The 26,105-nt window shown below is 50.4% G+C and overlaps 1 protein-coding gene across 4 annotated transcripts; it reads left to right on the top strand.

Annotated features, from left to right (window-relative positions):
• The first annotated feature begins 9,309 nt into the window (after positions 1-9,309).
• PTGES3L (prostaglandin E synthase 3 like) lies at positions 9,310-26,105 on the top strand. Of its 4 annotated transcripts, XM_059726814.1 has the most exons (17): positions 9,310-9,402; positions 11,650-11,763; positions 11,923-11,989; positions 13,063-13,161; positions 13,944-14,033; positions 16,611-16,667; positions 18,631-18,750; positions 18,843-19,002; positions 20,096-20,153; positions 20,421-20,577; positions 20,708-20,824; positions 22,709-22,839; positions 23,284-23,350; positions 23,557-23,648; positions 24,646-24,700; positions 25,581-25,675; positions 25,875-26,105. In XM_059726814.1, the coding sequence occupies exons 1-17, from the start codon at positions 9,395-9,397 to the stop codon at positions 26,008-26,010; spliced, it is 1,623 nt and encodes a 540-aa protein (XP_059582797.1). In that variant the 5' UTR covers positions 9,310-9,394; the 3' UTR covers positions 26,011-26,105. The 4 variants fall into 4 exon arrangements, 3 of the variants coding, with proteins under 3 accessions (XP_059582797.1, XP_014464718.1, XP_014464717.1); XM_014609231.3 differs by lacking the exons at positions 9,310-9,402; positions 11,650-11,763; positions 11,923-11,989; ... (1 more) ...; positions 13,944-14,033; positions 16,611-16,667 and adding exons at positions 17,688-17,793; positions 18,068-18,553; XR_009461949.1 differs by lacking the exons at positions 18,631-18,750; positions 18,843-19,002; positions 20,096-20,153; ... (6 more) ...; positions 25,581-25,675; positions 25,875-26,105 and adding exons at positions 17,423-17,793; positions 18,068-18,281.

Raw genomic sequence — 26,105 nt, 5'->3', positions numbered from 1 at the left:
CCACCAAACACAGCTTATCACATAGCTTTCAAGTACCATATGCCAGAACAGCCCTAGATAGAAGAAGCCCAGCCTAGATTCCAATGGAAGTTAATGGTGTTCCACATGAGTCCACAGTCGTGTCATACTGGGGCTGTATCATCCCAGTTCTGGCTGCCAGTATTACAGCACCGTTACCATAGTAAAACTGGCAAAATCCTTCATGTAGGAGCTGCAGCTGATGCAGCAGGAATCTTTCTGGACAGTATAAAGGCATTTACACCCACAGGTTTTTGTCAGTGCAGCTACAAGAGCAAAGTTTTCTAGTGCATATGAGGCCTTAGTCTTTCCATGCCTTAGTTCCACATTTTTCAAAAGGGGGCAACACCTCTATCCTTGCCACGTGTCTTGTCTATTTAGACTGGTAAGCCCTTCACCTCAAGAACTATGTCTCCCTACACCCATCTCCAGCACCTCACCTAAATTGAGTGCCATATCAGGAGAGGTCACTAGGATCGAATGCAAGGCATGTAGTAAGATGAATGAGAGGTCAAAGCAATAAGAGTGCAAATACAAGACCATTTGCGCACTCATGGTCGATCTCCAGCTGCCTTGCAGCCAGTACTCACAGCTTTATAACAGACCCGAGTCTGAAAGAAGGAAGAGGAAGAGACTGCAATTATCCCATGCTTAGCAGCACCAGCAAGATGTGGAGCATATGTTCAAAACAACCAAATGAAAACCATCTCATGGAATACTGAAATGTGGAGGACTTCCCTGCTTTCAGAATTTTGCATCACACACTAACAGTTAAGCAAGCTCAAATGGTTAGATATCACCAGCATCCTAATTCTGATGACTTCATAGTTGCCCTGTCTCAGGATCTGGAATTCTGTGGTATCATGATTGCTTCCTCCCAAGTTACCCATCATCTTCACATCCTCCACCAGATCTTCCCTATTGGTCAGGACAAGATCCAAGATAGATGATCTAGTTGTAATCTCAACTTGCTGAAACAGAAAGTTATCCTCCACATAAATTAGGAACTAGTTTTACATTTTAGATGAGTTGCAATACTAAAGTTTTGACTTCTTAGAGTTATCAGGGGCCCTTTTACACTGCATTGAAAAGGGAGGGAGGGTTTCTCTATAGCCCTAGTTGGGCTTCCTGTTCACCTGAAGCTCCAACCATCATTGGCTCAGCTTTCATTTTGCTGAAGACACTTTTTGGCATTAGGTCTAACCCCTTGCAGCCACAGCTACCAAAGGAGCCCAGGTCCCAATGTCTGGGAGTATTAAGCAAAGCACCAAGAGAAGGTCTGCAGTTTTCTGATATGTGTATCATGCAGAGTACAGGCTACATGGGAGCCAAAGAATAGAGCAGCATGGGTATGGAATGAACAAATGCCAAATTCATGCTGTTTAAACCTTCAGCATTGACCTTTGACATCTTTCCATGTAAACAGATCTAGACAGAGATAAGCAGCTGCCAATATTTACATAGGTTACATTTTTTCTGCTTATGCCTCAGGCGAGAAGTTCCCATCAAGATTGGCTTTCTTATTGTAGTTTCTTATATAAGTCCCTTGACTTGCACTTACCTTCAGGAAGGTTTATGATTACCTTTTGAAATCAGGCCTTACAGAGGTGGTTAGCCATGTTAGCCTGAAGTCATGCAGAAGGTAGGGCAGGATGGCAGCATGTTAGAGCACTGGTTCAGAGAGGCAGCTTTTGTGGGCTACTACCTGTAACAGGGGTCAGCAACCCTCGGCGCATGCCCCAGAGCATGGCACATGAGGCCATTTTGCTCGGCATGCCACAGCCGGCCCAGGCTCTGGGAAGGGCTGCTGGCCATGGAGCCTGGGCTGCTTGCAGCAGGTGGCCAGGAGGCTGCAAGCCCTGCTGCAAGCAGCCTGGGCTCCATGGCAGGCAACAGCTGCCCAGAGCCTGGGCCAGCTGTGGCAAGCAGCCAGGAGACTGCAAACAGCCACACCAGGCTCCGGAGCCCTAGCTGGACTCTGTGGCAACAACAGCTGCACACGCACCTCCAGGTGGACAGCGTGGGAGGGGCCAGGGTTGCACTGCCCCTGGCCCTTTCCCAGCTGTGCGTTCTGGTGTGTGCCTTGACGGAGCCCAGTGTAGCTTGTTGCAGCCTTTCAGCTGCCACAGCTGGCCCAGCTCTGGGCAGCTACAGCAGGTTTCAGGCAACTTGCAAACAGCTGCACCAGGGTCTGTAGCACCAGCACCAGCCCTGTAGCAGCAGCAGGTGCATGCACACCTCAGGCTGCACGGCAAGCAAAGGGCCTGGGGCAGCACATCCCCAGCCCCTGCACTGCTGTCTGCCTGGAAGCGCACCTGCGCCCGCTGCCAGTAGGGTTGTGCAAAATGGCTGCTTCGTTTCAGTTTTGACTGTTTCGGAGTACAGTGATTCATTTTGGTGTTTCAGATTGCTGTTCCATTTGCTTCTCTGCAACTCTTTGGTTGATCCAGCCGGCTCCCGGGCCACTCCCCTCTGCCCCCACACTCCCAGTCGGCACCATGCTCATTCTCCCGTGCCCGGTTTCTTTCCCCATCCTCATCTGGGCTCTCTCCCCCTCCTTCTTCCTCCCAGGTTTTTCTAGCTTCATGGAGCAACTGCTCCAGAAGCATGGCTCTCCCTTTTCCTTTATTGGTTCCTGCCAGTGCTCAGTTCTTACGGTCACAAACTCTCTCTCTTTAGCACACATCCAAAAGCGCTAACACTGAGTGGTGCCCTGCAGCACTCTTGAAAGGATCTCAAGCCACCCCAGTATGCCACAGGACTCTGGTTGAAAATCACTGGTTTAGAGTCAAGTTTCTAATTGCCCCTGGTTTGGTTTGAAAGAACAGGCTTCATAATTTCTTGCCCTCCCACTGTACTCTGTAGGTTTCAAGTATTTTATAAACAGTAACTAAAAGATAAAAAATGGAACTTACAGAATCGAGCCATCAAAACTAAAAAATACACCAGGTGGAGAGTAGAGCACAGAGCCTCCCTCTGTCATCTGTGATGCATTAAAAGAAACTTCCACCTAATCATTTTGTTTTTGGTAGCAGGTTGCTGGGTATCAGTGATAAATCACCTTCTATTTACTTCTGCATTTGAAATCAGGAGGGTGACAGGAGTATGCAAGACAAATACAGCTCCCATGGCCCATGCTTCCTTCGTAGGTAGAATTAATCAGGACTCCAGGTTAAAGGACTAAAATGGGACTCAAGGAAAGAGTTTTCATTTTAAAGTTCAGCTTCATTAAGACTCAGATCACAGCCAGCTGTCTTTTGGAAATGGCAATGGGAGATTTTGCTGTAGGAGTTTTTCTTGAGCAAAGCTTTACAGAAGCAGCAAACCTGCTCCCCTTGGTAATTTTAATTTATATGGTAATGGATGAAGATGTCCCAGTGGGAGCAGATGTCACAGATGATGAAGGAAAAAAACATCATTTAGACCTGCAGGTTCACCAGCTTGCATATTGTTCTCAGACTTATTGTGGAAATACTGTGAGAAAGTAAATGTCCCAGCCAGGAGGAGAATGAATATGAATTGGTGCATGATCTGTTTATGAATGATCACCATAGCACCCTTTAAATACAAATGTATACACCTCTGCAACAGGGGAGGTCCATGAGATAAGGAATCAGGCACAGAACTGAAGTGATTTGCTTAACACTGAACAGCCAGACAGTGAGCAGCCAGAAACAGAACCATGGCCAATATTCTCAGCTTGGACACCCATACCTAGGGGTCTCATTTTCCAAGGTGCTAAGCACCCCCAGCTTCCAAAGACTCAGTAGGAGTTGGGGTCTTTATCTCTCTCTGAAAGTCCAACCAGCTGCCTAGACAACTAAATTTACTAATCCAATCTAAGTCTGAAGCACTCCAGAAATCAGCTGGAGTCATGAATTCCTGTCTCCTGCCCTAGCCACAAGGCCATGTTGACTTTACAAAAATGCATAGTGGAACAATAAAACCACACCAGGTTGTGACCCAAAGCACACTATCTAAGAGAGGGGTCAGAACCATCCGTCACACAGAGCACAGGCTGACCTCCCCCCCTCCCGGGAAAACTGGCACTATGCTCAATCAGTAGTTAGCAGGCATCCTAGTGGTTCCCCTGTGGTTCTTGGTTCATATGCTACATATGTAGAAAGACTTAGCATTGCTGTGGTTTCCATCAGGGCCAATTTCCATATATAAGGTGGAACAGGTAGTTGGGTTAAGACAGTGTAATACAGAGGCAGAAAATAACAGCAACAGTGTATCTGGTGTAGCAGAAAGCCCCCTTTTCCTCTTGCCTGCATTTGCTCTCCCCTCTTTGGATATGTTTCTCTTTTTCTACCTTTTCTTCCTTCCTCTCTCTTTCACTTTAAGATAAGGAATTGTATTTTAAAATTTGTATGTGTGCATTTTGTATCTCCCCTTGTAGTTTGGTATTTTTATCTATTTGTGTGCCATGGCATTTGTAACTTATATTTTATACTCCTCACCTTTCAACTTTCAACTGAATATGTTATACATTGTAACAATGTTAACAAGGGCAGGAATCAAACTGTCATCCTTTGTATCAGTCTTGCCTCTGAAAGAGTGAGTGAATCAGTGATTGAATGTGTAACATAGTAGCAGGCAGCAATTATCACCTGGAAGCTGCAGATCGACCACTCCCAGAGCCCTATTCTAAATTCATCAACGGACTCCCAAACCTGCACGTACATGCGGACAACCCCTGGGGCTGACAGATGCCGTCCAGTAGCCACCGAGGGGGGGAGGGAAGTCCCACGAGGGTCAATGACCCCTGGATTGGGCAAACCAGAAAGCTGGGGAGTCACCAAAGTCTGCCAAGGACAGATAAAAGGCAGTGAAAAGTGACCCTCAGTGGCGCCCTCTTGATCTCCAACTCGACCAGACCTGTCCAGCCAGAAGGACCAGCCGGCGACCCCCTTCTGGAAGATAACACCACACTGAAAGAAGCCTCAACGACAGACTCCAGCGCTTGTAGGATAGGTATACCTGACTCTGTAGCCTGCTACTCTGTGTGTGTATGTGTGTGCATGTGTGCACGTGTGTGTGTGGACCAGCCCCAAGGTTTATGATTACAGTGTTTCAATCCGCCTAATAAACTAGAATTTTAAGGATCCCGAGTTGGACATTTGTAGCCAACAGTGGGCGATGCTAAACTAGCAGGGAGGGGACTGTGGCTGCTCTGTCCTAGCAGCAGAAGCTCTGGGGCCACATCTGCCTCCCCTCCTAGGCATCAGGGCCCAGATCCTCACTGGTGTTTAGGTACCAAAGTCCTGTTTAAATCAAGGAGAGTGAGGCATCTACAAACCTTGGAGGATCTGGACCAGAGTTGCTACCTCACTTGAGCAAATCACTAGTCAATTTGTCCAGTGTCCAACCTCTGAGAATGGTAAACACACAAAGCTCTAGCAGAAGCCAGCATTCGAGGAGACTAATGTGAGTTAGATTCTGTGTTGTTACCTATGCTATTGTTAATCACTATGGATATCCTGTGCTACAGTTACTCAGTCACTTCTGCCTCAGTTGTCTCTCTGAGGTAAGCAAACAAGCAGATCCCTATTCCCTAGACTCTAAAACAAGGAGAAAAATGGGCATACACAAGCAGTACAATCATATAAGTAGTCTCCTCTCCTTCCACGGCATTTGTTTTTCCACTCTATCAACTGTATGTATCCCAGTCACGGCCATGGTCAGGAGATCATTATGTGAAGGCTTTTAGATCCTTTAGGGTTCTCTTATATGAGTCAAACAACCAAAAGCAGGGATTAAGTCTGATTAGTGCAGAGGACTCCACCTTGCCTCGTTACACTTCTGCTGTCTCCATCTGCTGAACTTGTGTCAGCATGTTTTCTTTTGTGTGTGCTGTACTGCAGATGTGCTTGGCAGGGCCCTACAATGACTCTGTAATGTCTCAAGTCACTTTGTGTAAAACAAATTATTGTCCTGTAGCTTTGGGCCATGGTTCTTTGTTATCAAAGTAATTGATGGCTCAGAAATTACTTGTATTTGCCCATGTATTTGTAGACAATATGAATCTGGGACAGCCAATAATTCTGGACCAACTACTGTTACCTAGATTACAGGTAACCTTGCAGGTTGGCTACTGATAAAAGAGGCAGAAACAGATTTATACCCTGACCTTTTATTTGCTTGCACTTCAGAACACAAAAAAATTCCCCATTTATCCCAAAGTCTATCTGGTCACCTGTGACAGCACAACATGGATTTTCACCTGTACTGGATACGGAGACTCAAGAGGTGGGAGGAATGTGTCATGCAGATTAGTGGCAGGTCTTCTTGGTTTTGCTGAGTTCTCCCAGTTTCCCTCTAGCCTATACCCTGTATTTATAGATGGCTTATTTAAAATATTCTCTGATTGGTTTTATTTATATTTATTTGTTTCACTGAAACCTTTGGGACTGGACTGTACCAGATCTCTTGTGGACTTGGAAGGTGTCAATTAGTAGAGATTTATATCCTTGGGAAAGGAAAAGGGAGGTTTTCTTATTTCCTTTCCTTCCCCATTGTGGAATGCTGTTCAACACTGTCCTGTTTCTTCTTTACCTTAGTTTATGATCTTCTCTGGCAAGACTGTTTTGTTTTTACAACTTATCTAAGTATCTTGACAAAAAATATATCTATTATAGCAAAATAGCATCTAATACATTGGGTTACATCAGTCACTACAACTATTTGAAAATAAAGCTATGATATAGTATATTTGGATTATTTAATGTATGGTCTACCTTAAAATGTCTCCTTTCAGGCCTTGTGTTTTGTTTAATTGCACCTTATTACTGGTTTAGTTAAGACATGCTGATGACTTCCTTTACTTGGCCGACCAAGCTAGTTGTCACATCTACAAAGGTTCATGCTGTGGTCACACAGAAACAAACTTTGGGGCCTTCTGCTTAGCCACACTTCTGCAGCTTGGCCTAGGCCCCTTGAAAATGGCTAAGGCTAGCAACAATCATCAGGGCCCTAAAATGTCTCTGCAATGTCCTGCTTCTCTCTGTGTCAAATAATTATTCTCCTGTAGCTTTGGGCCATAGCTATTTGATACAAAGTATTGATGGCTCAGAAATCACTTGTGTTTGCCCATTAATTTGTAGACAGTATGGATCTGGGACAGGCAATAATTCTGGACCAACTACTGCTTGTATGCAAGCCTCTCCTTTTAGCAATCAATCAGTCTCTGTTAAAAGCACACTGCATACCTACAGTTAGTGTGCGCCCATTGCTTTAAAAAGGTAGATTGCACTCATTACAAATAGAAATGTTTCCACAAGAAAGGAAGCACACAGGGACAAATATGTTCACAAGCACCCTTGCCGGTTTTGCAAAAGGCAAGCAGTTAGTTCTCAACAAACAAGCCCTCTGCACTTTCTGTGCACCACCTTAACACAGGGCAGGGAGGTGGCTGCCATGCAGATCTGTCCTGCTGTTCTGGAAAAGATCATATCAGAGTATGTCCAATACCTGCTGGAACTGGCCTTCTACAGTGTGCAACTCTAGTCATGGTCATTTAGTGTGGTGGGGACATAAGCTTATGTAGCCCACTGGGTTAAGATCTACAGCAACATCTCTTGTTTTCTTGAATGCCTATTAATACTGCCTGCAGATGGGATGGGGCCTGCAGGTGGGTGGGGAGCAGCATCCAGGAGCGGGATGGGCAGGCGGGGCCATGGCCATGGCTGGGATCAGGATCAGGATCATGGGGCAGTGACAGCATGGGGATGGGTCCCAGGGCAGAGCCACAATCCGCTGCCCACATGCCCCTGCAACGGGTGCTGGCTCCACAGGCAGGGGCCTGCTGGGAGCGGATCGTGGCCCTGCCCCAGGCTCCAGCTATCATGGCCCCGCAATTCCAATCCCAGCCTTGGCCTCGGCTTGGCCTGGCACTTCCCACTCCTGGATGCCGCTCCCTGCCTGCCTGCAGCCCCATCCCATGCGTCTGGCCATGCAGCCTGCCTGTGCAAGGTTCTGCCCAGTCTTCAAGGAGACCCCAGAATCACCACCTGTGACAGCACAGGGCTGGGGCCTGGGGCAGAGATGAGATCTGTATCCTTCATGCCATCAGATCCAGTGGCCATCACAGGGGCACGTGGGGAACAGATTGTGGCTCTGCCCTGGGTCCCAGCCCCATGCTGTCATCATCCAGCAGTCCCAATTCCAGCCCCAGCCCCACCTGCCTGCCCCACTCCCGGATATTTAGGGAGTTTGGGTGAGCTGTTGGGGGGCAGAGGGGTGCTGACAACTCACCAAAACTCCCTAAGTGGCCCTCTGGCACAAATAATTGCCCACCCCTATCCTAGACCATCCCTGATCAATGCTTGTCCAACCTCTTCTTGCACACCTCCAATGATGGAGATTGCACAGCTTCCCTAGGCAGTCTATTCCATTACCTCCCTGCTCTAACTGTGAAGAAATGTTTCCCTATATCCAGTCTACTCTGCCGTAACTTCAAGCCAATGATCTGCACTCACTCTCTGCAGCAATAGGAAACGTTTTTTTCCCTCTTCTTTATGGTGACCCTTCAGATATTTGAAGATTTCTATCATGTTTCTCCTCTTAAGTGCCTTTCCTGCAAGCTGAACATGCCTTTTTTCCTTCAGTCTTTCCTCGTATGACTTGCCTTCCAAGCCCTTTATCAGTTTGGTCGCCTGCCAAAACAGAGAGCCTAAAACTGCCAAGTAAAGAGCAGAGACACTATCAGATCCTGTGTCTGGCACCTAATGCTTCTTTACTTCTCCATGTGTCTCTCTTCCTTCCCACATGCTTTTCCACCTGGGAAAACAGTGAAGTGCAGTGGCTCTGGTGGGTTTTTTGCGTTCACACGCTTGGCTCCCTACCTGGAGACGTTTCCCTTACACTGTAGGGGCGGGCAATTATTTTGGGCAGAGGGCCGCTTACTCAGTTTTGGCAAGCCATCGAGGGCTGCATGACTGGCAGCCAGGGGCAGATAAATATTAATTGTCTACATTTTTAGGGGCCCCGCAGAATGGATTTTGCCCACCCCTGCCTTACAGCGAGCCCAGGCTCCTGGCGGACAAAGCCGGTCTTCTACAGGCCGGGGATCATCCGCGGAGCAGCGTTGCCATCTACTGCCAAAATGCCAGCAGGGGCTGGGAAGCCGCTGTCACGGAAAGCTGGCGGGGCACTGCCCATCCTTCCGTCCAGCGCCCGCTCCTCCTCCTGACCCCCGCCCCACTCGCTGGGGCGCCTTCTCCCCCTTGCCCTCCCCCTGTGGTGCAGAGCCGCAGGCAAACATCTTCCCTCCGGGACGCCTGCCCGGCGCTGACTGGCGCTGACAGGTGGGCGGGCGCTGCCCGCTGGGCCCAGAATAGCGGCGGGCCGGCGCCGCCCCGCAGCCAGCCCGGCCATGGCGAGGTGAGTGCAGGCGGCCGCGCACCCCGGCCCCCGCCCCGGAGCTCTCTGCGTTGAGGCCCCGGGACCCCCCCTCCCCCAGCCGGGCCTTCGCCCCCTCCCCGGGCGCCCGGAGCCCCAGCCAGCGCCACTGCTGCGCCCCCCCTCCCGGCTCCTTGCAGCCCCGCGACGGGACCCGCAGAGGCCTGGAAAATGTGCGCGTTGGAAACTCCCGCGAGGGTGGCCATCCTAGAGGACAGTCCGGTTTTCTGCTAATCTGTCCTTTGTTAATACGAAACCCTGCGCCTTTATGTGCTGTGTTTTTCTCTTCAAGTAGGGTGGCCATCATAGAGGACGGTCCGGTTGTCCTCTGTTGACACGCGACACCCGACGCCTTAGTGTCCTCTGTTTTTTCTCTTGGAAAAATAATCTTAATTGCCAGGCTTGACTTGGGTGTCTGGCAATATAAGCAAACATCCCGTATCATTGGAAAATAGAGACTGCCGTTTCTAAAATGGGGTTTCCCTTCCCCCTGAAACATGTCTGCTCCATCCAGAAACAAAACTGTACAGGTTTTGTGACCACAAAACTCTCGGAGAGAAAAATAGAGGACGTAAAGGTGTCCGGTTTCATATTGACAGAGGACAGAGTAGCCAACAACCAGAATGCCCCCTATGATGGCCACTCTAGCTCCAGCCTTGCCAGGCAAGTGCGCTGCCCAGCACGGGGCCCTGCCTGGCCACCAGCACACCAAGCCGGAGCAGTCTCTGGCACAGCCCCAGCAGGACCCGTGGGAATCGTCACCGCCCTTTAGCAAGACTCCATTGTGACATGTGCCAACCGCCCTGCAGTCATCTGGCCCTGGCTGTGACCCTAGCCCTGGCTCTGGCCCTGCTGAGGAGGCTCAGGAAACTGCCATGGGAACGTGGGAATTTGCCTACCCAAGCATCAGCTCTGATTATTTACAGCTCTCCTGCTTTCAGGAAACAGCTGGAAAGGTGGAAAGAGAGATGAAGTTGGGTTTTGGTTTGCTGAAGAGGGTACATAGCAAGGGGCCAATCCTGAGTCTGTCCTGGAATATTGCAGAGGTCTCTTTTTGGGGCTGGACTTTGTGACTTAGCAAGGCAGGATAGATTTGCACCTTATAGATTAGCTAAACCAGAGATGCAGAAGCTTGTGTAAGTAACAGCTTGCTTCATCAGATGCTATGACAAAGACAGTCCCTTCATAGCTTCTAGTGAAGTTAGCTGTTGCTTATGAAAGCTCATGCATTTCTGCTGTAGTTAGTCAGAGAGAGGTAATGGATTTGTTCTGAATCAGTACAAAACCCTGCAAATTACACTGCAGCCTGGAGCAGCACTGGTAGAGCTCTCTACCCTTCTGCTTGGTGAGCAAGGTAGCTTTCCAGCTGTGAGTGTTTTCTTCATAATTACCACCCACAGTGGCCTCTGCCTGGGTACCCTAAAACCGTGGTTCTCAACCTTTTTTTGTACCAGGACCCATTTGTAAACATTGATGGCCAATCCTGACCCAGTGCCCCTCACTCCTGACCCATTGCCCCCCACCCCCGCACCCAGCCCCCAGTGTGTGGGGTAGGTGGTGTGTTTGGGGCATGGGAGTCTCAAGCAGCCCCTTGCAGGCTTGAACTCTGCCAGCCCGCAAGGGAAAAGCTGTGGTTTCCCAAGGTTTTTTCCTTTAAAGTAGAATCCATTTTTAAAGTGTGTTGATCCATTTTTAAAGTTTGTTCACAACCCTTTCACATATTCTTGTGGCCCACTTTTGAGTCGCAACCCACAAGTTGAGAAATGCTGCTCTAAAGCACTCTGGTAGGTGTTGCGACTATACTCCAGTGAGCAGTTATGCTTAGTAAGGGACACTGCAGCCTTGCAGGACAAGCAATGTGATTACTTCACTTCCAGAATCATGGGCCCTGTGCTTCCAAGAGCTGCTTTAGATTATGGACCTAGCAGAAGCTCTAGCCACATCCTTTTACCAGGATAAAACCATATTTTCTGGTTTAATTTGCTGAATCTATGCCTGTTTCCTGCATGCCTGGAACACAGTCTCTTTTCCCATCTCTTTCCCTCTCTTTGTTCCTGCCTGGCAATCTGCTGGTCTAGATAGGTATAATGGAGACGACTTATCTCTGTTTTGATGATCCTGCTTTATATGCAGCTTATTCCTTTGGGATACAGTGGGCCAAAATGTGTGAAAGAAGGTGTTACTCTGCCTGTTGGAATTCATCCCTTCTTAATAGTCTTGTTTCTCAAGGCAACCTGCCAAAACACTGTGGTATGACCGCCCTCGGTATGTTTTTCTGGAGTTCTGCGTGGAAGACAGCATTGATGTCAAAGTCGACATCCAGGACTATTGGGTGATATTCAGGTGAGGTGCCCACTCTGCTGCAGGCCCTGCATCAAGTGCTCAGTGACCAGCCCAAACCCCGAGCCATGCAGGCCAGCATGAAGAATTGATCCCCTTGCAGAGCATCACTATCGTGGCCCACACCCCATTCTGAGCCAGACTGTGCTTGTGTTTTGGCAGCTGCAAAAATGTGGATGGTGTGGAGTTCTACAACAAAATTGACTTCTATGCCAGAGTGAATTCCAAGGTGAGATCCTGTTCCAGAATCAAGACCCCTACCCTGTATGTGCAGGTCCTTCAGGCCTTGTGCCTTCCAACAGATGGGGCTTATGACAGCCCAAAGTGGGTCTGTTTGGGGTGGGTTGTAGTTTGCATTTACTGTTGCAGTTGTGGGTTGTAGTTTGCAAGGCTGTTGCATCCCAGCACTCAGGCAAAGAGGCAATCCCTGACACCCATCCTTCCCAAATTGTTCAGTGCTTGGGGCTTGAGCTGCAGACCTGGTGAAGGGTTCCCTTACTGTTACTATGCCATTAATCTTACCCAGCCTTTCCCAGAATACACATCAGTGTTTTGTTGTGGCCTGTGGTCACTGAGGATGGTACCAAGGACTCTTGGACCATGTAATGAATCAGAGGACCCCAAAACACTGAGCTGCATGGAGGAAATGATTTGTACTGGCAGGGTTTTGCCAGGAACGCCCTGTCCTTCTAGGTTTCTCCCCAGAGGCTACAGCTCCCATGCTTTGGAAGGGAATTCCTTTCAGAGTTGTACCTCAATTCAAGCAAGCACTACCAGGGAAGGATGAGCCTGCATGTTTCAGACTCCAGTACAAACAAGTGAAGTCTGCACCTGTCAGCTGGGAGCATCACATCTTGCCAGCCTATATAGAGGCTGGTGTAGTAGATGACATAGCATAAAATCATGCCATGGGTTTTTGGAGCAGACTGGAAGCCAAACATGGCTTGTGTAGCCCTAGAATGCTACTGCAGTTGTGCTGTCCCCAGAGATGTAAGGCGGGGTTCAAAAAAGGACTCTTGCTCTGCCCCTGACTTGCTGTGCAACCTTGGAAAAGGTACTCCCCTTTCCATGCCTGTTTCTGATTCATAAAATGAAAGCGCTGGGAAATAATGAGTTAATGGGACACTGTAGTGATGGTATAGTTGGTATAGTTGTTTGTTGGGAAGGAACAAGTAATAGCCCTGGTTGTATGCAAAGAAGAAGGTGGATTAATGATGACCTCTGGGCTTTCCCTCGCATCCCAGAATGCCCCTGAGTTCATGCAGCCATTTCAGGCAAGGCATCTGATCTGTTCCTTGTCAGGACTCACAGAATAAGCGCTCTGGTCGGTCCATCACCTGCTTCATGAGGAAGTGGAAGGAGAAGGTGGCATGGCCACGCCTCACCAAGGAGAACATCAAGGTGGGTTTGCTCCTTGGCAGATGCATGCCCAAACAGCTGGGTCACTTGTTTCCTCTGGGGTTATGTTTCCCCTGTTGTAAGCTCCCCTGTCCCCTGAGTGCTATACTCAGCACAGTGAACATTGCCAGGGTGGGTAGAAGAGTAACTTCAGCTATTCTGTGGCATGGCAGACTAGGATTTCTGCCCGTTAGTGCTGGCAAGAGATGCCAGCTCTCTGGCTCCTAGAGACTGAGATTCTATGACTGGTGCACTTATAACATCAAGAGCCCAAGCATCTCCCACTCTCTGCCTGCCTCAGCCCCAACTAAAGACAGTCCCTCACTCTTGAAAGAAGAGTTCAGAGTCCTGATTCTCTGGGAAGGGCTCATCTGTTGTATATGTCTACAGTGCTCATCATGATAGGGCTCTGATGCTTGATGGCTCGGGCTTCTATGCATTGCAGCAGTACAGATAACAAGATACAGTACAAGAATAATCATGGTCTCCATGCTGGCACTGCTGAACAGCCCTAGTTTATAGCAATGACTTTTGAGCACTACTGGCCTGGGCCAAATCGCACAAGTGCCTTTGGCGTGGAAAGACTCTATATCCTTCTCTCAAGCCCAGTCCTATGACTTTGGGACAGGAGGAAAGCCAGTGCCCTTGGCAGGCAAATGCACCCCCCTACCCATTCCTCTGAGCAAAATAGTTCCCCACCAAGACAAAGCTCTCCATTTCACTCTTGCCATGTTCATTGCTATGCCACCCTCAAAGTTGATACACTTTCTTCTGCTTGCTTGCAGCCAGCCTGGCTATTTGTGGACTTCGATAACTGGAGGGACTGGGAAGGAGATGAGGAGGTGGAGAAGGTCATGGTTGAGGAGTATGCAGAGGTGAGTCTCATATTACCAAGATTGTTTGGACCTGAACAGTAAGGTGCAGCCTCACAAGTGCCACCCAGGACCCAAGACCTCACTCCGAGCCTCTACTGTCCCTGGAGTCACAGTGTCTGGCTGTGACCCCCTCACACATGCTCTCAGCCCTGCTCTTCCTCCACCAGGACTTGTGTCCCTGAAGCAGATAAAATTCCCTGCCTCTCCCCACTCTCAGCATCCCCTCCCCTTTGATGCTCAGTGGCAACCCCCCCTCCCCACCCCACCCAGCAGGATTTTCAGCAGGATTTTCCCCAGGGCACTAATTGTGGTAATTATCCCACTAGGTTCAGGAAGAGGGGACCCACCCACTGCTACCACTGTCACTGACCCAAGGGTTGAGGAGGCCCCAGAGCTGCTTCTGCCTTGCTCCAACTGTGGGGGCGGGACTATGGGAAACATCTGTGTGGGGTACTGGGCTTGGTTAGGGAAAGTGGGGGTCAATGGATTTCCCTATTCCTGCACCTGCTCCCTGCCCAGTAACCATAAAGCAAACTTATCCCTGCCAAGTACTGCACTACCTTGCCTTATAAACTTGCTGCTAGCTAGAGAGGGAAATTAAGAGAGATCTCAATGGGGGTATTTGTGGATGGCTCAGTATCTCCACTAGCTGGTTCTAAGCAGAAAAGCACTTTGAAATGTTGTTGCAGGCAGAACTGGAGAGATGAGGCATGGGGCCTTGGCCATAACAAGAAATAGTTTTTAATCAGTAGGCGGTGTTAGCTCTTGGGAAGAGGAACCAGGCAACAAGAGCAGTAGGAGATGTACTGCTCTCTACCTACATCTTTATATAGCCCCATTACGATCTGAGCATTTCATAGATGTTGATGCATGTGGTCTCATCTCACTGGGTACATCTACATATGCTATTAACGTGCTGAAAGCTTACCACGCAGTAAGCTTTCCCTGAGAGCACCTCTATGTATGTGCCAGCCAGGAGCATGTCAGTACAAGGCTACTTCTGCCCTGCTATGCGTCCATACGGCTGCCAAGGGGAGCTCTAGGTTTCCCCAGCTGGCAGGCGATCAGGACTAGGCTGGTACAGGGCATGATGGGGGAGCTACTTATGATTAAATGCTCCTGGGCAGGGATCTACATGTGCAGGGACTCGGAAGTAGATTTGCTGCTCCTAGCCCTGCATCAGCCCCCTGCAGTAGCCAGGGGGACCTCTAGGCTCCCCCTGGGTAGTAGCCCAGGGGCTGGCAGGGAGCATAGGGCCAAGAGACAGCTGTCTCCCGGCAGGGGCTGGGACATTGCTCCCTGCCCCCAGGGGTCTGCCTGCTGCCTGTGGCAGGGACAGTGTCCCCCTGCCCCAGCACCATGGAGCTCCTGGCCCCAGCTCCCTGTTCAGCTCCCTGGGGGCAGAGGACTTGAAAAGAGCTGCAGGGGAGGGGCAGGTCCCAGCCCCCTGCCCCGATCTGCCAGTGGGGCAGCTAGCAGTGAGCTCCAGGCTGGGTAAGGATTCCACATCCAGCCAGGGGCTCCCTGCTAACTGCCCCACCCAAACAGGGCATGAGGCTGGGACCTGCCCCTGACTTAGACAGTTCCCAGCCCCGCTCCATGATTATGGATTAGGGGGGAAGGGGCTGGAGAGCCTGTTCCCTGCCCAGCTCTGATCCTGGATAGGGAACAGGCTTCCCAGCCCCAGCCAGCAGGGACCTTCCAGCGTTATCTGATCAGGAGCAGGGGCTGGGAGATCTTTATCAGTCAGGCACCAGAAGAGATGGGTGCTCCAAGTTCATTCCTGGGGTTGGGGCTGCCACCACCCCAACCACTGCTGCTTGACTAGGCATAGGCCACCATGTGCTCCATATCCCAGGAGTGGGACCAGTGCTGGAGCCAGAGCCACAACTGAGAGTAAATAGGGTAAACAGGAGTGGGGGTAGTGGTTGGGGGGAGCAAGTGGTGAGGGGTCAGGCATCAAGGGGAAAGGGATGAGGGGGTCAAACCATTTGACTCCCTTACTGCCTGCCCCTCTGACAGTTCTTTCCTCACTGTAGCAGTGTAGCCCTAGAATGGACAAATTTAAGATGACTTTCCAATAATTAGATTCTAGACATGGAAAATTATAACACATTTATCATTTTTCCATGTATGGAACCTAATTATGGGGAGGTCATCTTAAATTCAAAGTTGTCTTGGATTCAGGTCAGTGTGGTACTCGATCTGTCTTGGGATTCAGGTAAATATGGTATTAACCAAGTACTTGCCCATCACAGCAGCAGCAAGGTATTGGCAATGCCCTCATCTCCCCTGCCTTTTACCTATGTACATAATAGGACATAGTTGGTGTTTCAAGTATCGTTTCTTGTAGCTGCATGTGAGGGCTTGAAATGATTTTTGGAGTGAATTCCTTTGGTTACCAATTGCCTGTAAACATATGGTATGGGACTTGGTGGCCCAGGAGACTCAGTGTGTTCCCTTAAGGTATAATCTCATGGGGGCTGGAAGGTACTACCAGGGGAAAGAGACTCCATCCCTCTCACCTTCAGCCTGGTTTTTATTCTTTATTCTCATGACCGTTTGTTTCCCATCCAGCTCCTGCAGAAGGTCACACATAAAGACCCTCCCCCTACAATGGATGACCTTGATGATGTAAGTACCTCTGAGGCACTATGTTATGGTTGGCAAGAACTCTTTCCCTCTGGCTCTCTCTTTCCTCCCAGTGCCCAAGCCTGGTTTTGAACAGCTCCATCTCAGCATGGAGTGAGCAGGCCAAATGTTTATGAGGCTAAAATTTCTCTGACCTTAAACCCATGTTCTAATGCCAGCAGTGATAAACACGTCTGCCAGCACAACCCTTGTTGCCTGGTGCAGTGAACAGGAGGGGCACAGGCAGTACCTTAACTCCTGCTGCAGGGGCATGGGCGGGCAGGCTTCGTCATGCTTCCTGAGCCTGAGCAGGTGGCAGGTCCACTTAGGGTGGCACCCTGCTAGTGCCAGTGGCCCATGTCTGATGCTACAGAGGAAAGTTAAAACCATCACTTATGCACCTGACCAGACAGGCAGTGCTGCTCAGTGGGGCAGGATGGAGGGAAGTCCTTTCTGATCTGGCAGCCATTAGTTTGCACCCTGAAGCAAATGACTGAAGTCTGTCCTTTACAGCTTCTTTTCATGCTTCAGCTCCAACATACATTTGAGGGTCTTGCAAAAATTGGAGAGCTTCAGCATTTCTCACTTGTCTGAGTGTCAACATGCCATATAAATATTCTTTTGCTCCATTCTGTAGTAAGGAAAACATTTTCTCTTGTATTTCTGTCTTTTCAGGATGACATTTAAAAGCACAGATGGTGTTGGTAAGAACTGCCCTGAAAAATCTAGCTAGCCAATGCATTTCTATTACCTGGCAGGACATGTGCATGGAGACCTGCAGCTGGGGAATAGGATCAACATATGCATCAGCCCTCACTCTGCTGGCAGTGCCCTCTGGGCTGGAACTGTGCCCAAACGATATCTGTTTTGGAGGACTTTTGAAGTGCCAGCAAGGACTTTCTGCAGCTGTAACTTTCCACAGTGCAAGAGACTACAAAGCTGAAGGAAGGCTAGACAAAGCCTTGGCTGGGATGATCTGGTTGGGGATAGTCCTGCTGTGAGCAGGGGGTTAGACTAGATGTGACCTCCTGCAGTCCCTTCCAACCCTCACTTTCTGCGATTCTCAGGCCAACACTGGGGTTGTCTTACGACCTGGCCGCTGGCATGGCATCATTAGGAGGTGCCCTCGGTAAGCAGGAAGCTATGCACACTCATGCTTTTGGCCCAGCAGATCTGGGGCAGCTCACTGGGTCCCTGCAAGTGCTGACAATGCCCCCTCTGTCCCAGCATCTGCCACGGGCTCTGCTACGGGGCCTGCCCACGTCCCCTGCTGTCATCCTGAGGACCAGAGCCCCCAGCAGCCCTGGCTCCTGCCCTCAGCCCCCACCCGAGGGCTCACTTGTCTCTTGACCCTTGAGGGCGGTGGAGCTGCGCGTTGCCTGACAGCCCTGCTTTTCCCACAGGACGGCAGCACCAGCCGCGACTGGCCCGACGCGAGGGAGGCGAGCTGCGACTGGCACTCACCGAGGGGAAGCTGGAAAAGCCCCGCGGGGCCCTGCGCACTCGCCCCAGCCCGACCCGTCTACTCCCGAGGGCACAGCTGCTCGAACCGGCCCCTGCAGCCTCCGCCTTCCGGCCCCGCGGCGGCGACGCGAATAAAGGAGCGCTGAGCCCGCAGCCGCGTCTATCCTTGGGTTGTGGGGGCGGGGCGGCATCCAGCAGCCGCGCACGCGCAGGCAGAGCTGAAGTAGAAGGGTCCCCGCGCGAACGTGGGGGCGGAGCCTCAGGACCCGCCCACTGGCAGCGTCGCGGTCGCTGCTGGGGAATTATGACCCTTTTCGCTTCCCGTCCCGTCCCTCCCGCTGGTGGCTGGCGCTAGCGGCGGAGACTGGCCAGCTCGTGCCGCCGCCATGGTGTTCCAGTGCCAGCGGGACAGCTGGGCCCGGCAGGTGCGAGCGCGGCCCCCTCCCCCGCCTGCGCGCGGCCCGACCCGCCACTGACCACCCCCTCCCCCCTTGCGTTGCAGTTCCGCACCCGGGTGCTGTGGTGCCGCCCCGCCGAGCTGCCGCGGGAGCGCGAGGCGCCGCTGTCCGGCTTCTACGTGGGGCTGCAGGACACCATCCTCTTCCCCGAGGGCGGCGGCCAGGTACCGCCTCCGCGCCGCGGGGCTGTGGGGACGGGCGGGAGGGCAGGGGCCGGCGCGGGGCGCAGCGCTGGTCACTGCCCTCTTCTCCGCAGCCGGACGACCGGGGCCTCATCGAGGACATCCCCGTGCTGCGAGTGACCCGGCAGGGCGCCGAGGCACTGCACTTCATCCAGACGCCGCTGGAGCCGGGCAGTGAGGTGTTGCTGTCGCTGGACTGGGACAGGAGGTTCGACCACATGCAGCAGCACTCGGGTGAGCGCTCGCCCCCGGGCAAGGCAAGCGAGACAAGCTGACCTGCCCGTGTTGGTGGCGGGGGCTGCACCCAGGGGTCTGTCACAAAACATAACTTTGCTGCGTCTTCCTCTGGGATCAGCGCCTCCAAATAGCCCTCGGGCACGTTACAGCCAGACCTTGGGAGAGGTTTATAACCGTCCACCACATTTCAGAGACCTGGATTCCCTGTGCTCCCCTCAGCTGCCTGGGCAATAGCGGCTCTGCCCAACACGGTCCCAGCACAGTTGTGAATATCCCCGCATCTGTTTCATACAGGGTTGGCCAGTGCTTTGTTGGGCCCCTTTGGCAGGAGGGATCAGTTTGCCGAGTTCCCTGCGTGGTTCTTTTTGGACCTGTTTTAGGGTAGTGACGTTTTCTTTTGTATTATTATATAAAGCATACAGATATCAACAAAACTGCAACAGTCCAATACACAAAAGTCATCACTTGTGATACAATATATATATATACACAGTTGGTACAGCAAAGATACAGTCGACATGCAAATACACAGTTGAATAAACATTCAAAAACAACCATTGACATTGTGGTACAACACATGCACATTTGCATAAACATTAGGATAGTGAATAAAGTTCTTTGGGTGAATCTGATATCTTTTATTTGACCAACTTAAATAGCTGGGGAAAAAAATGTAGCAAGCTTTCTGGTTTAAAAACCCTTCGTCAGGCTGAGGAAGTCTCTGCAGTTGGTGTGTGCTCTTCCTGGATGGAATGAATAGTAAAGAATGTGAACGATAAATATAGTAAAGGATAGTAAATGTCTTTCAAATGAGGGTCACAAGCAAGCATAATATTTATGGACTCAGAGCAGAAATGTGTAGTCTGCTTTGAGCTCCTCCGAACTAGCTGCCATATTCTGTGGTTCTCGGGGCTGACTGGGTGAGCTGTGCCTTGTGTGTGTGCTTCTAGGCAGTGAGCATACCTCTGCACACATGTGCTCTTGTGCGTTTGCAAAGGCCAAGGAGAACATAACACAAGAAACAAACATTTTAATTGAATTCCTTACCACCTGCATGCAGTAAAACTCAGAGCCATTGCTTCTTTTCCAGGGCAGCACCTCATCACTGCCATTGCAGATCTGATGTTTGGATTCAAAACCACCTCATGGTGAGCTGGGAAGTAATTCCTTTTAACCTCATTCCCAAAGCTTGTTTGTTTCTGCCATTATGCTGAGCCCTAGCCATCCCGTTCAGCACAGAGGGCCTGCAATGGGCAGCCAAGCTGGGGACAATCTGTGCAAAGTGAGAGGGAAGGGCTTAGTGCACTGAAACTCAGTTTCTGCGTCATTCTCCTGCATGGCACTTGGTGCTGAGCAAGAAGCTTCCAGCTGTTATGTTTGTGGGCAGGCATGATTGATGTTTGCTGTCCCTGCAGGGAGCTGGGCCGTCAGCGAAGTGTCATAGAACTGGACACACCCTCGATGACAAAGGAGCAGGTGGTGGCTTTAGAGGAGAATGTGAATGAGAAGATACGGGCCCATATTCCCGTGACGGTGAAGGAGTTCTCTGATGGTGACCCAGAGGTAGAGATGGTGAGTGGCGCTTGAAGCTGCTGGCTAAAATCTATTCCAGAGCTGCATAGGGCAGAGGCAGTGTCCTGCCTCATCTCTTGTTTGTCCCGAAGAGTTCTCGTTGCTATGCGTACCTTTCTTCTCTTGGTAGGTGAGAACCCGTGGTTTGCCAGATGACCACACAGGGCCAGTGCGAATTGTGAGCATTGAGGATGTAGATGACAACATGTGCTGTGGAACTCATGTTTCTAACTTAAGCCAATTACAGGTAAGAGCTCCCCAGGTTCTGTCCCTTTGCCCAATACACAGAATTCCGGGGACAGAAAGATCAAGGGTCTACCTATGCATTTTCCTAGTTAGTAGGAGAAGCCTAACTGAGCATCAGAGGGCATAGGGGAACAGCCATGCAACCTCTGTCCAGGCCCCAGTCCTTTGTCTTTTCCATGTAGGACTTGGGTATTCTGTGTGCCAGCAAAAGAATCTTCCAAACTGCTGACACCCTAGCTAGCAGGAGGTCTGTTTCCAGTGGGCTGGAAAGTCATGAAGTTCTGTGGCATTTTTGTGGTTTGCCATGAATGAGGAATCCTCTACTTGGCTCGTGGAGAAATAGGTGAAGATAAACATTTTAGAGCTGTCTAGCCATTTTTGTGCTTATGGTCCTTTGAGGGAACAGTTTGAGATAAATAACTCTTGTTTTCCAGTTTGCACAGGTACTTTGCTACTGCTGTGAAATTATTAGATATTATTATGGCCCTAAGAAAATCATGGGTTTCTTGTCAAAAGTTCATGGCATGGTTGCGGGTAGAGTATAATTTTTCACGGAATATTCAGAATACTACCATTGATCTTGGCAATTGGGTCCTGATAGTTCTGTGAGTGTACCGTGAAAAAAGGAACTACCTGCTCACATGCAGCAGGCTGGCACATAGCCATAGGCAGCAGAAGGCTGGGGCTAATAGGGCTTAGCCCCCTCGAACATGGGGCAGTGCAGAGGGCCATGGGGCAGCCCAGGTGCGGGCTCTGGGAGGCTGCAAGGGAAGGGTGTGCACAGACAGACACAGAGCCTGCATGCAGCCAGGATTGCAGCCAAATGGTATGCAGAGCACTGTCCACCACAGCAGGTAGGGAGGGGGGGGCGCAAATTGAGGCCCCCACAGGGAGGGAGGGAGGGAGTGAGGCAGGGGCTGGGGTGAGTGGGGCCCCGAGCCAGGTCGTGGGATGCCTGGAGCCCGGGTGGCTTGTCCAGGGGCATGGTGGGGGGTTTCTGCCACTGCACGCACCTCTGGAGAGGCCCGGGGACCATGTGCCTCCCTGGATCTGTGTGGGGCAGAGACGGGCTGCCCACTGTGGGCTGGGCTCTGTGCCCTGTACTACCCCTTCCCTGGAAGCTGGCTCCAGGAGATAGTAGTGGCAGGTACATGACGTTGCGCCTCTCCCAGGGCAGGGACAGTGGGGCACAGAGCCCAGTCCACCTCTGCCCCATGCACAGATCTGGGGGGCATGTGCCCCCTGGGCCTCTCCCGAGGTGCATGCAGTGATGAGAGCCCCCCCAGACGAGCTACCCAGGCTCCGGGCATCCCATAAGGGGCCCCACTCACTCCTGCCCTACTCCCTCCCTCTCTGGGGGCCTCAATCTGTGCCCCCCCAAATTCCTCCCCCAGCTTACCTGCTGTGGTGAGCAGTGCTCCGCATGCCTTGTGGCTGCGATCCTGGCTGCATGCAGGCTCCGTGTCTGTCTGTGCATGCCAGCCCACACTCGGGCTGCCCTGCAGCCCTCTGCACTGCCCTGCATTTGAGGGGGGCTAAGCCCATTAGCCCTGGCCTTCCACTGCCTATCCTTGCAACCCTTAAAAATCGCCGTGTGGTCTGAATTTTGCGGTTTTCATTCACTCCATGGAATCACGATTTTCTCAGGGCCCTAGATATTAGGGCATACGTGGTTAGTTTAAGCACCACATCCTGCTGCTGGCCCATGGTTTATGAATGTAATTAATCTGTTTCCATTTTCCCTGTGTTTCTTAAGGGTGATGTTAATGTTTCAGGTTTGATGATCTAGTGTAGATGTTCACTTGCATCTTGCTGTATGTCAGTTGCGTGTCTGTAAAACTTTGTAGTACTTCCATGATTAGGATCCTGCTTTTTTCTCTATAAGGTTATTAAGCTGCTTGGCACAGAAAAAGGAAAAAAGAACAAAACAAACTTGGTATTCCTGGCGGGGAATCGAGTACTGAAGTCTGTTGAACGGAGTCATAGCACTGAGAAGACTCTCACTTCACTGCTCAAGTAATAGTACCCTTTCCCTTTTCTCTCCCTCTTTCAGCCTTGCTGATCCTTCTCTCATGAAGAGATGGCACAGGGCCTTAGAGCAGGGATGGCCCACCTATGGCATGTGTGACACGGGCAGCTGCTCTGTGTAGCAAGCAAGTCCTCAGTAAAGGGAGGTGCTGGAATGGAGGCAGAGGGGCTCAAGCATCCTGCCCTGTGGAACAGAGTTGGGGTAGGAGACTGCTGCTGGAGGAGGTGTGATTTGTAGCTGTCCAGAGCAAAGTGAACTCTTCCCTGGCCCTGCAGCTGCTGCAGAGTCCAAGGCGTTGGATCCTGACTTGCTATATAAAATTGCAACAGTCATAGGGTGGCTTATGTTGTGGTCCACGCTGTGGCTCCCATCAATGGAGCTCTTTCTGGATAGTGCATTAACAGCCCTTAAGCTCTGCCTTTCTTTTTCAGGAATGGGCCAGAGGAACATGTGGAAGCTGTGAAGAGGCTGCAGAATTCTGTGAAGATGCTTCAGAAGGTACAGCTGGGCCCTGTAAAACAGACTCTGGCTACTTTTTCAAGGGCTTGTGCCTTCACAGTGAAGTCCGGAAAATCTTCATTAGTTAGAATTGAATCTTAGATTCTTTCTTAATGAACTGGAGGCTATGAATATTGTGGCCTCTACTGCCTTAGGGCACCCATTTCAAACCTTGTCTACAACACAAGAATGTTCTTTCCTTTCAGAACAACTTGAACCTGCTTAGAGACCTAGCTGTTTTGACAGCCCAGAGCTTCAAAAGCAACCCAAACCGTGGCCAGCTGTTTGTATTACATAGGTAAGGCATTATGGATAGGAATGGGCCTGCTGGGTCAGTGGTGCTCTCAACCTTTTGGCCTCATGGGCTAAATGAATGATGCTGGCCTAGTCCATGGGTTGGATTGGACTCTGCATCCCAAGATTGGACCCATGCACCTAGATCCAGACTGCATTGCCCCTGCCTGGCCCTGTGTGCCTGGTTCGGGGACCTAGAACCACATGCCTCTGCCCAGCCCTGTGTGTCTCCTCCACCTGGCCCCACGTGATGGGACTGGGGTCTGTGCTGCCCTGTGTGCTGGTTCTAGTATGCAGGGCCATGGCCTGCAGGACTCCCAATGAGCCAGGTGACAAGGGGCTGAGGACCAGGTCTGGCTTGCTGGCTGAGTGTTAAGCACCCCTGCCCCAGGTTATAAATCCCACTCCCCTGCAGTTGTGGGCGTGCATATAATGTGTGGTAGCTGCATTCCATTCAAAGCTTTTTACCGCAAGTATCAGTCAACACAGCTGCTATGTAAGGGAGAAGATAAATAAGGTAACCAGACTATTAGACAAGCTCTGTCTGGGTCTGCTGAAAGGGCTTGTAATATAACAAGACTGTATTACAGTTGTTTGGATTCTGATGGGTTTGTAGCTGAACAATGCATTTATCTGTCTGATCTGTCTCTGCCCAAAGCATTTCCAGTAAAATTGAAGAGCTCTCTGCTAAACAATAAGCACTTTAAGAATCATAACTCACCGGTTGGAAATGCTGAAGGTTTTGCTTCAGACGTTACTAGTCTGATGTTGAGAAGCCAAAGCTGTGGCTTGCAGGAGCAGTTCATGCAGAATCTGGGTGTTGGTTCTCTGACAGTCTGAAAGCCGCCAGGAGGGAACACACTAAAAATCAGCAAAAGCCATGCCAGGACAGTCACAGCCACTGCTGCTGTCTAGTCAGTTTGGGACTCCTGGGCAGGTTTTCAATGTTGGTTGGATCCTTTATACCATGGAATCTCCAAAATGCTTTTTATTTTCTACAGGAAAGATGGTGACACTGAGTTCATGAACATCATTGCTAATGAGGTTGGGATGGATGTGAGTATTCTGTGTTGCTAGTACCTCAGTCTGGCCTAGGACTCATAGTGTTTGCTACCATATAGGAACCCAACCAGCCCTTACCAGTCCCTGCTAAAGACTCGCACAGAAACAGACTTCTTTATCCATTAAAGATGCTGCTGCACAGGCCAGAGCTGATCATGCTTCCCCCACCCCCCGTGCGCATGACAGCCATGATCTGGTGGACCACCCCTTCCTTGCTGGAAGATGGAAACTCATTTTCCATGATTTCTTTCTGTAGATCTTGTCAGCAGCCAGGTAGAGGTGAACAACATGGAAATATTTCAATGGGCTGAAGGCTTTTGTCACTCTTACACAGGGTGTATCTACATGTTGCTGTATGGTTATGTTGCTACAGCACCATGCTTTAGCACTTCCTTTTGGAAGTGCTAAAGCACGGCATACTACAGGCTGTTACTGTGCCGTGCATGCTGTGGATGGGTAAATTTCCCAGCTACGTCACTATAGTGGCGCACTATACTGGGGTAGCATGTAGCTAGTGATCAGGTGTAGACCTGCATGATTGCCACATTGCCATAGCCTGCCATACAGTGATGTGTAGATGTGCCCACAGAGACCCTATAGCCCATTTGACATGGATCCCATTCTGTCAGTGTTCCCCAACCCCCATAATAAATGTCTGTGCCCCAGAACCAAGTGGGAAGTTGACCTGGAGTGAAAAGCACAAAGCTCTTCTACTCTACTAAGGGATTGAAACCCCCAATGTTACCATCCAATTGCAGCAAAACAAAAATGGCAGTCACTCGTTCGCACATTTAGGACTTGCCTGCTTACTGCTCTAGTGTTAGGGTGCTGAGATGTTGTGGAGCAGAATCATTCTGTTGCCCTCTTTTCACAGGAAACCCTGCTGTTCCTAACTGTGGGAGATGAGAAAGAAGCTGGTCTCTTCCTCCTGGCTGGGCCCATCAAAATCGTTGAGAATTTAGGTCCCAGGTAAATTGTTGTGACCTTCATTAAGTTAGAACTGTTATTAAGGAAGCCAAATTCCTGTCTCAGGTAAAAAAGAAACATTATTTCTGATTATCAGAGAAAGGGCCAAGGTGGCGAGGTATTGACCATTTCCAAACAGATGCAGTTCACAAATTACCACTTGTAGGCTTCCTGGATTTATCGCATTGAATTGTTACTGCAGGGTGGCCGAAATCTTGGAAGGCAAAGGAGCTGGGAAACGGGGCCGCTTCCAAGGCAAGGCAAACAGGATGAGCAGGCGAGCTGAAGCACAGGCCCTGCTCCAGGAATTCATTGACCAGCAAAGCTCAGAAGTATGAAGAACAGGCCTCTCCCCTGGACTATCCTGCCTGGAAGCATAATAGTATGCCACCACTGACACTCCTCTAGAATAATAAAGATATGGGAAGAATGA

This window comes from Alligator mississippiensis, chromosome 4 (genome assembly GCF_030867095.1).
Source record: "Alligator mississippiensis isolate rAllMis1 chromosome 4, rAllMis1, whole genome shotgun sequence".
Classification (NCBI taxonomy): Eukaryota; Metazoa; Chordata; order Crocodylia; family Alligatoridae; genus Alligator; species Alligator mississippiensis.
This window is presented reverse-complemented; position numbering and strand designations above follow the sequence as displayed.